The 9,631-nt window shown below is 46.7% G+C and overlaps 1 protein-coding gene across 1 annotated transcript; it reads right to left on the bottom strand.

Moving 5' to 3' along the window:
- Positions 1–935: 935 nt before the first annotated feature.
- TEKT3 (tektin 3) lies at positions 936–7,513 on the bottom strand. The gene is made up of 7 exons (XM_005144303.3): positions 6,944–7,513; positions 6,318–6,401; positions 4,699–4,769; positions 4,429–4,572; positions 2,973–3,195; positions 2,171–2,325; positions 936–1,152 (listed from the first exon to the last, which is right to left on the bottom strand). The coding sequence occupies exons 1-7, from the start codon at positions 7,511–7,513 to the stop codon at positions 936–938; spliced, it is 1,464 nt and encodes a 487-aa protein (XP_005144360.3).
- Positions 7,514–9,631: the final 2,118 nt, after the last annotated feature.

Genomic DNA, 9,631 nt, shown 5'->3' with positions numbered 1-9,631 from the left:
TACTGAGCCAGGAGGTCCATGCCCTGGATTCCTGAGGGAGGAGAAGGGACTTGAGCTTCTGCTGCTTTGGGATTCTTGGTGCTTACAGGCTTTCAGCTGAGCTCAGCTCTGCTTTGGTTTAAAGATTCCAGAGTGTTTAAGTGAGCCTAAGGAGACAGTTTTCATGCTGAACCTCGGATGGATTAAAGACTTACCCCTCTGAAAGTTCAAACACTTGGTAAAATGGGTCTGATTTGCAACAGGAGACCAGGTACCGTGGCAACTGGGCAAGACTGATGCATTTCTTTAGCTTCAAAGTGCTTTGGTGCTTCCACCAACGAACTACATGCAAGAGGTTACATTAGGAACCAATCCATACTCACCAAAATGAAACCCACAACAGTTTCTTCAGCTGGCTGATTGAAAGCCCTCCTCATATGAAGAAATTTTAGATGACATTTCAATTATTTCTTAAAATTAAGAAATTATCATTAGAAATCAGCTTAAAATGCAAGTTTTTCTGTTTAGGAACAGAACATACTGCAACGTTGCACCATTAAAAATACATTATGGATGTCAACAGTTAATTACTCTGACAAGCAGCTTTACTTCCCTTCAGACAGCCTCAAAAGGAGGAAGGCAGGGAAGTTTTTCCCCTAAAATCACAGACTGCAAGCGTAGGAATGAATCCCCATGGGTGGATTTACTCTTAGTTGCATACAAGGTATTTTCAGCTACTTTCTGGCAGTGGAAAGAGACAAAAACAAAGGAAAAAGAAATAATCCTGATAAACCATGGAACACATCAAGTGATCGTTTAATCTCTACTCAGGGCTGCCATCAGGAAGGGAAAGTTTAATAGGGTATTTGGAAGCATCTTGGCAAAACTGGGGATGCATCTTAGCAAAACTGGGAATGTCTCCGGTTGCAGGTACTGTGAGTTTGGCAGAGCCCAGCCTAAGCGTAACCCATCAGCCGTGGAGTGATGGGAAAGGTCTTGCGCATCCCCATGCACTTCTCCTGGTCAATGAAGAGGGAATTGGCTTTGACAGCCAGGTCATGCTCCAGGACGGACTTGACACGAACCAGTGTTTGCAGCGTGTCCTCGGCATCTCTCAGCCGCTGTTGAAGGCTCTGAATTGTCTCATCAAGTTCATAGACCTCCTTGACAAGGCTGGAAGACAGCAAGAAACCCCATTAACAGTCCTGTCACAGGGGTGGTTTCTACCATGCTGCTGCTAACAGGCCCCTTGGGCACAGGATTTCCCCCTTCAGCCTGTTCAGACTAACTCTGAACCCACATTTCTGCCTGGTGCATGGGAAAGATGAGGGCAGAGCTCCTCTGGATGTCAGTGGGGAGGCATGGTTTGCTCTATGGCTTTAGCAGTGCACAGCCAAATCTATCGGAGCAGATCATGCCACCAAGAAGAGTGATGTGGTTTCCTGTTTGGTTTTGAGGGTTTGTTGGTTCACCCTCCTGGATTTCCCTCTTTAAGGGTCCTCCCTGCACCTTTAGGTGCACACATAGTGAAAAAGGACAGCTGGGAGAGGCTAAAAGTGGATGTGAAACAAGTGGATGATGGCAAATACAGTGGTGAGTTGGAGATGCTCAACAGGCTGGGTTTAAATTGCTTAAAAGAGACTTCCCATAAAGGCATGCCCAGAGGGCTTCAGATGTGAGGCTTGGGGTCCCTCACATGGGGTGCTGCTGGGCACTCAGGGAAGCCTGCTTCTCCACAGCCCCTTGGGGTGTAATCCCAAAGAGCTCACAATGTCCTTGGAAGGATTTTCAGTGTCCCCAGGGGACAGGAGAACAGCCCTTACTGTTTCTCCATATGGTGCACCCTTTCTTGCAGTTACCCAAAAGGAAGGAGCTAAATGCTCTCAGCACGAGCGTGGTGGAGAATAAAGGGCTTATCCATCAAAACTGAGCACTCCAGTCACTGGGAAGCAGGCAAGAAAGAAGATGAGGTTTACCCAAGTAGGAAAAACTCAGCCCCTGATGAGGTGGCATCAGGCTGGACCCAGCCACGGTGTACAGACTCCATGGCTGCAGAGCACCCAAAGGCTGGAATACCTGCTCACTGCTTCTGATTATAGCAATGAACTATTTAGGAAAATAAATAAAACCACTTTTGTCACCCAGTGATGCTCCTGAGTGGCTCCTTGGGGACCCTGTGCTCCTGCCTTACCGGAGCTGGGGAGGGTCCCGGCACAGCTCCATGTTTGGTCTCCGTGTGCGCTCATCCAGCCGGGTCTGAGCCACTTTTAACGGAGCTCCTTTGTCCCGAATGGCTTTGCGGATGGCTGCTATGTTCATCTCAAGCTGAAAGATTTCCTTCAGAGTCTGGTGTGGAAAACAAACGCATGCATAAACTAAAAATAATAAATACTAAATTAAAAATAACATTCTCAAGTGACAAAATCATTTCCCTTTTTTCTTGTCTGTCTGCAGAAAAGCCACGTTCAATAAGCAAACCCCAGGCTCAAATCATTGTCACTCTGCCACACATCAAGGCACAGATCCAGAAGAGATTTCTCTTCAGGAAAAGCCATTCATTGGTGCTGCTGTCACATCAGAGGAGGGTTTGGAATAGTGATGGATCTATTGAATTACCAGCTTCCAAAAATTACTGCTTGCAGGAACTGATCATCCATCCAAGTTTTTAATGGGTCCTCATTTAAGGATGTGGCATCAGTCCACAATGCTCCAAGCCTAGTCTCTGCTCGGTTAATCAATACTGTGTTGAGCACTTTCCAGAAAGCTTTCCACAAGACCCACCAGCCCTAGCCAGGTGCCCATCACTGGTCTCTGCTTGGCAGAGAAAACACATGGACAACCATGCAGCAGACTCATAGCGCTGAGACTGAAAGCATGTCCCTGGGGGAGAAGCAAGCTTGTGAACCCCACACAGGCTGAAATAACTACCAGGAGGTGCAATCAGCATCACCAGAAATGATGGAGTCACACCAAAAGGGAGGAATTCAGGCTACCTTGGCCAGGTGAATCTGAATCTTGCTCTTGGCATCGGCTGTCTCAGCGATGCGGTTGGTGAAGGTGAAGTTGACTGTGTTGAACTGGCTCCACATCTCTTCAGCTGTCGCTGCCAGCAGGGTCTCGATGTTGTCCCGCACCTTGGCAGAGGCTGCCCGATCATTCTGGGAGCGGAAGATGTTGGTGTCTGTGAACTTGGCCCATGTCTCTGGCACCGTGATCCTGGGAGGGGAAAGGAGAAGCCCCAGTGAGCCCATGGGCAGACATAGACCCTGCGATGGGACAGTGTGGTTAAATGTAGATTAAATATGTGCTCTTTATTTGACCAGATGAAAGTGAAACATCTGGACACTATTCAGTAACGCTTATCAAAAGATGACACGCTCACAAGGACAGCTGTGGTACTTATGAAAGCTCAAACAAAAGATTTTCCCAGAAAAAACAGAGATATTAATCAGGCCTCATATTTACACATTCAAGGCATCATGTAAGTGCCAATTGATTCCCAGCTACACAACAACGCACAGTCCACTCATTTTGCTCATAACTCATCTCAGTTTCACACTAAACTGAGTGAGCATTAGATAATATTCCATTCCCTGTCTGTGCATTCAGGATGAAGCTCACGCCTGTGCAATAGTCCAGAACAAAGTCAACAAAAGGCTTAAATACCACATAAGCTCCATTTAAAACATGCTGATTCTCGGCACATTTTACCCCCCCTTAGAATTTTAGCATCAATCCTTTGCAATTTATTTGCTTGTCTAAATATGTCTGAGCTCCACTGTGAATAATTATTCAAACATTAGAAAAATCGAATCAATCTATGCCCGGCCATAAACTGCATGTGTCTGTGTGAGCAGCAGAGTTATTCCCTCAGCCCTTTGCCACTTAGGGCATATCCCTGCGAGTGCTGGTTGAGGTCATCATTCATTTACTGCAGAGCCAAAGCCGAATTCCTGGCACCCAAAAGCAGCTGAACTCTATCCCAGGACTGTGCTCTCTATTTCTTTATCTCCTGTGTCATTTCGGCTCCCTGCCAGGTCCTCTCCAAGCAGGGGTGAACCCCCCTGACTTTACGTCAATGAGGAGCACTCAGGCAAGCAATGACACATCCTTGAAATATGCATTAACTTAATGAGCTGTGCAGAGGTGCTGGGCTGAATTCATTTTTCAGGCTGATCTCTGAACCCTGATATAATGTTTAATTAGGTGGGACTCGCTTTCAGTGGGATATTCGACTTGCTATTGCCTGCAGGATGTTCAGCATCCAGCTGAAAGCAGAGGGTTGTTCTCCCTTTATGGTGAGGGTAGAGAAAGGTGGGTGTCTCCAAGCAGGGTGGATGTGCCATGCATAGACACATGCCTTTATAGCAGGATGGTGGAAACCAGCTCCCTGCTAAGGAGAGGCACTGTGTGCCTTGGGGCCAGCTTGACACCCATGTGGGTACTCACGTGGCATCAACCATCTCCACCCCTCGGTAGTAGCTGATCCCATCGGAGGTGTTCCTCAGGTGATGGCACTTGTCATCAATGCGGTGGGCCGTCTGCTTGTTGGCCAGGTCCCTCTCCAGGTCGTGCTGGGCCCCCCTGTTGGACCTTCAACACACAAAACCAGCCATCAGTGGGGAAGCTTGGGTGGGTAGAGGTAGGGGTCTGCTGGGGTCTGTGCACATTAGAGCTGCAAATCAGCCCTGCAGCGTGAGATAAGGAGCTCCTCCTTACATGAGCTGGGCTTTCGCCTTATCCAGGTGCTGCTTCATCCTCTCCTGGCAGGACTTGATGATGTCGACTTCCTGGGCAAAGGCAAAGCATGATCCCATCAGTGCCTATGCTCAGTCCTCCCGGCCACACTCATCCCCTCACACCTCTTCAGCCTCACACATAGGAAGAATTTGCCTGCTTGTCTTTCTGCCCATAACAGACAGGTAGGGAATGGAGAAAATTCCCCCCCCCAGTCCCAATGCACCCACTTGTGCAGCTGAGCGGGGACAGGAGGGGGCTATGGCTGCTGCCATGACCTCTGAATTTGCTTTATGAGTAGGTTACCAAGCATTTTTTCACCTTGACATCAGTGTCAAGTCCTGGTTAGTTCCACTATAGGGAGACAGGGACAGATCCTGACTCAATAGGAACAAGCACAGTGGTTACCTGCACCAATAGCCTTACATATCTCCATGCCAAATCTGCCCTTTTTGCTCTGAAAATGTTTGCCTCACCACGAGAAATGGGACAAGAGGAAAGGAACTTTATTTTGGTGTAAACCACCAGTCATTTCTAAGAAGCATTGAGCTCCACTGGAGGAAGCCATGTTCTGCTCTCAGCCCATTTGCCTTCAGCACAAATCTATGTATTTGAGAAGCCCCAGCAACCAGAGGCAGATGATCAGTGCTCCAAAACCAGGAATTTTTAAGCCCTCCTGTCTGCATTATCCAGCTGAAAAACACAGCCTAAACACATTTAAACCCCAAAATGCCATTATGGAGATACCAGCTTTGATTATTTTCTTAAAATCTCATGACCTTTAATTTAATCTTTTAATTTGTTAGGGCCTGACTCATAAGAAAAGATCTCCTAATGGAGCAGTGACTTCACAGTCCCAGAGGCCGCAATTTCCTTCCCAGTTTCGTGCTGCCTTTGCAGTGATTGTATTTCACTGTACACTGCATTAGGATCCCATCTTCTGTGCCAGCTCTCAGCATGTTTGGTTTTTATACATAATTTAAAGCAGACTATATAAAGGCAAGCAGGAGTGCACGTTTTTATGATCTCTATAAAATCCATTGCCTGAGCACACATAGTCCTACTGCAGCCACACTGCTCTGAGCAGAGCAAAGCTAAGCTGGGGGTAGATGTAATATCTTTTATTAGAGCAGCTAATATAGTTGGCAAAAGCAGACAAGCTGTCGGGCACACACTGTCGTCTCCATATCTGTGTGTGCATGTGTGTTAAATATATATAGATATATGCATGGGATATAGATATAGACATACATCATATGTATGTGATACGGATACATATAGATCCTGTGCTGGCAGGGCTCTAAAAGGCAGGACAGACTCATAAATTCCCTAAAGAGGGACAGAGGACCCCAATATGTTACACAAGCACACAGCTTGGTTTCAGCTGTTCCTTCCTCTGTAAGGGCAAGCTTTGCCTACCCTGCATGTTCACACTGCTGCATGGGGGAACACGGCCCCAGACGAGTGGATTTTGGGGGTTTGAAGAGTTTTTAGCACCTCACCAGCATTAAGGAGCCAATGAGGGATTGGGGCTGCAAAACCTATTTAGGGTAGTTTAGGTAAAAATAACTTTAACACATGATGTGTGTTGCCAAACTTACTCTGAAGAGCTGTTTCTCCACCTCATCATGGACAAGGTCAATGCCCATCCTCTTCTCCCGGTGTAGCAAGCACTCCCGAGCAACCTGTTGAGGACATGCATCAGTGCCAGTGCTCCCTAGAGGGGTGGTCCCCATGTCAAATAATGTAAGAAGAGAGATTATGGGTGGTCATGGAGATGACAACATGGGTTAAAACGTACCCAGGGGAGATGGTTTAGCTGACAATGAGCAGCCAAGCTGCAACATCAGCATTAAATCAACATGAGGGAGCACACGTGTCCCCAGTGCAACCACAGCTGAATGCAGGGACCTGTGTCAGGCTTGATGCTGACCTCACTAGAGCCTTGTAGTAGAACATGGGCTTTTGTCTCCCAAACCAGGGTTTTGGATATACTGATTATAAAAATATTTGGTTAAGCAAATACTGTTCTGATGTGCTCAGCATGTGCTGAGAGGGGATGCAGCAGACAGCAAGGGATTTGTTTATTACGAACTTAACTAATGGTCTCTTAATAAAAGCTTTCTAGATGTTACAGAGCTCTAATGAAACTTAATCAGATGTTTGAATGGCTGCAGATGTTTTAGCTGTAGCTTACAGCCTGCAGCCCATTGGACAAGGTGCTTACCTGGAGAGGGGCCTCTGTCTCAGTCAAGGCTCTCTCCAGTCGTTTCTTCACATCTGTGAGGGCCCTGGTCTCCTTGATCATCTCATCCAGCTCATGGCAGAGCTCGGACTTCCAGAATCCTATATCATTGACACGTACTCCCAGGTTTTTTGTGCTCTCTCCCTGGGTTTTTATTGTCTGCTGATGTTTATCCTGAATCATGCGGCAGGTATCATCTCTCAGGAGCTCTGATTTTTGACGCGAATTCTCCGACTCTTTGTAATTGATCATGTTGGACTGGTACCAGTCCTCGGGGGTGTAGCGGGTGAAGAGGTCTTTCCTGTTGCAAACAAAAGGCAGCGTCTTGCCGGGGGTTACCCCCTTGGTAAAGGGAGCCAAAGTTGGGTTGATGGCAGCTGTTTTGTAGTAGCTTCTGGGCATCCAGGGGAGGCTGAATGTCTGAGGCAAAGGGTAGTAAGGAAAACGGTTCTTATAGCTTGAAGCCATGGTGCTTATGGCAGGCAGAAACTTGTTAGGTGTTGATCTTGGATGGGCATACGTTGCAGTTAAGGGAGAGCCAACCAGCTCCATTCTTGAGCAGTGCTCTGTTCCTCACGTATGTGTCCTGTACAAAGGAGACAGAAGGTGACAACCTCACTCAGTAAGCTCCTGCACTTCTTACAGCAACATATGCAACTTATAATACAAATAGCAATGCACACAGCACCCACACATCTCCTGCACAGGCCTACAACTCTTGAAAGCAAATTCCTGCAGCCAGAATCCCATGCACTTGTATACATAAGGGTTTGACTTTATTGTTAGTATCTAGCATCAGGTCTTGAAATGTGGACAGAAACAAATCATCGCTGCTAAGGAGAGTGACAGATATTATGCCTTCATCTTCCTTAAATCTGTCAATCCAGTGTAACTGTAGTTGCTGACTCTGGGATGTTCGTTTGTTTCTTTTGGCCGGCGTATCTACTGATCTTATAGTACTCCAGATACTATTTTCTCTTTAAAAGTTCCATTACCAACCCTGATAGCTTTGGACACACAACTACAATGAATACAGCATGATTGGTGTGTGAGGGACTTCATCCTCATCTTCTCTATCTTCAATTGCAACACATGCTCAAGTGAGGAGGCTGCAGGTGAGCTGAGCTTTGCAGGACTATACCCAAATTTGAATGCCCCCTCATGTATTTCAACCTAAAAGGAACAGCAATCTCTTGGATTGCAAAGGAAAAAAAATGTCTGTGGCTCACCTGATGTACAATAAATGCACTTGGAAAGGAAATATCTCAGAGTCTTTTCAGAGCAGCTCATAAATGCTATCCTTGCAGTAACCCTAGGAGGAATGACCACACAAAAAGATCTTGCTACCAGTAACTGCATACGTCACTGTGGGTGCTTATTGCTCTTTCCATATTCAGGTTATCAGTCAATTAGTATCAGAAATGTAATGTAAGGGCCATCAAATGTACCTAACATGCCTAATGTGAGGACACTTGGAAGGTATGTTGTGCTCAGTGTGAAGTGTGGTCACAGGTATCCCCCACTAGGGCTCTTGCAGGGCTGCAGGGACGTGTCCTCCACTAAGATCAGGACACTCGTGTGCTACAAGATCCCTGGATGGAAGTAGGCTTTGTCGCGATGCACGTGCTGAATCCTATTTGTTATAGGATGAGTTCAACTTTAGTACTTTAAAAGTGGGATGTTTGCATGACATGAACTCACTTTTATTCTAGAACAAAGCAATCACATCACTAGAGGTTTAATTGCTCCTCCTGGCCTACCCTGGGTGCTTTACATCTGTAGGTGAGCTGATTTTAAAAGCATAAAACCTTCAATAAAGAGCATTTCTTTCATCTTAGTCACCTCTGCAACAAAGAACGCCTCTTTCTGCACAAGGGCAGGACCAAGGACTCACATTTGCCTACTGGAAAGCTTAAAAGGCAATAGATGGGAGGAGACACACAGAGCCAGGCAGACTCTGCCTGTGAGCTGCCGTTGCTGTAACCCTCTAATGCCGGACACTCACAGCTCATTGACTTTCTTGGAGCCATTCCCATCTACACCAGGCAATGAGAAGACCAGAGAACTCATTAAAGTACATGTTTCCTAACATCTAGCTATGGGGAGAGGTGACCTAAGAGACTTCTTGTTTCACCGGTACCTGTAAAGCTTTGATGCATTCAGACGAAATGTCTCAAAATGCAGTCTGAAATAAACAAATGGCAAATAGAGGAGAATAACTCCTTTAGCTAAGGCAAATTGGAGAAAAATAGGGATGAGTCAGAGGGGAAAAGTGCACAGCTTACAGCTGGGAAATCATTGAACTTTGAGGACTGCATTCTCAAGCCTTGCCCAATTTTGGCCATGCTGGCATGGGCTGCCCCAGTACCTGACTTGACAGCAGCATAGCTGCAGGCACTGAGTCTCACCCCCAGATCCAGCCTGGCCGAAGAGCCTGTGGGATCAGCAGCGGGAAACTCACACCCTTGCATTTAGCAAAGAAGCTTTCACAAACACGACCCCTCTGAGCCAGTTTGGCAGAACTGAGGACGAAATGTCTGTGCTCAGGTCCAACAAAAACCACTGTGTGTGCTGGTTCCCACAAACCAGTGCCTTCAGCCCCTTTTGTCCCTGCTATGGATAAACACTGCGCTTGCCTGAGCTTCGCACCAGTTATTTATACCTGAGAAA

The sequence above is a fragment of the Melopsittacus undulatus genome, chromosome 11, assembly GCF_012275295.1.
Source record: "Melopsittacus undulatus isolate bMelUnd1 chromosome 11, bMelUnd1.mat.Z, whole genome shotgun sequence".
In the NCBI taxonomy this organism is placed as follows: domain Eukaryota; kingdom Metazoa; phylum Chordata; class Aves; order Psittaciformes; family Psittaculidae; genus Melopsittacus; species Melopsittacus undulatus.
This window is presented reverse-complemented; position numbering and strand designations above follow the sequence as displayed.

Excerpts from the sequence above, each read along its gene's own strand:
- TEKT3 (XM_005144303.3), bottom strand. The coding sequence starts at position 7,513 with ATGGAGCTGGTTGGCTCTCCCTTAACTGCAACGTATGCCCATCCAAGA. Across the intron at positions 2,326-2,972 it reads TTCAGATTCACCTGGCCAAG|ACTCTGAAGGAAATCTTTCA; the intron begins GTAGCCTGAATT and ends TTTCCACACCAG. Across the intron at positions 1,153-2,170 it reads CGGGACCCTCCCCAGCTCCG|CCTTGTCAAGGAGGTCTATG; the intron begins GTAAGGCAGGAG and ends GCTGTCTTCCAG.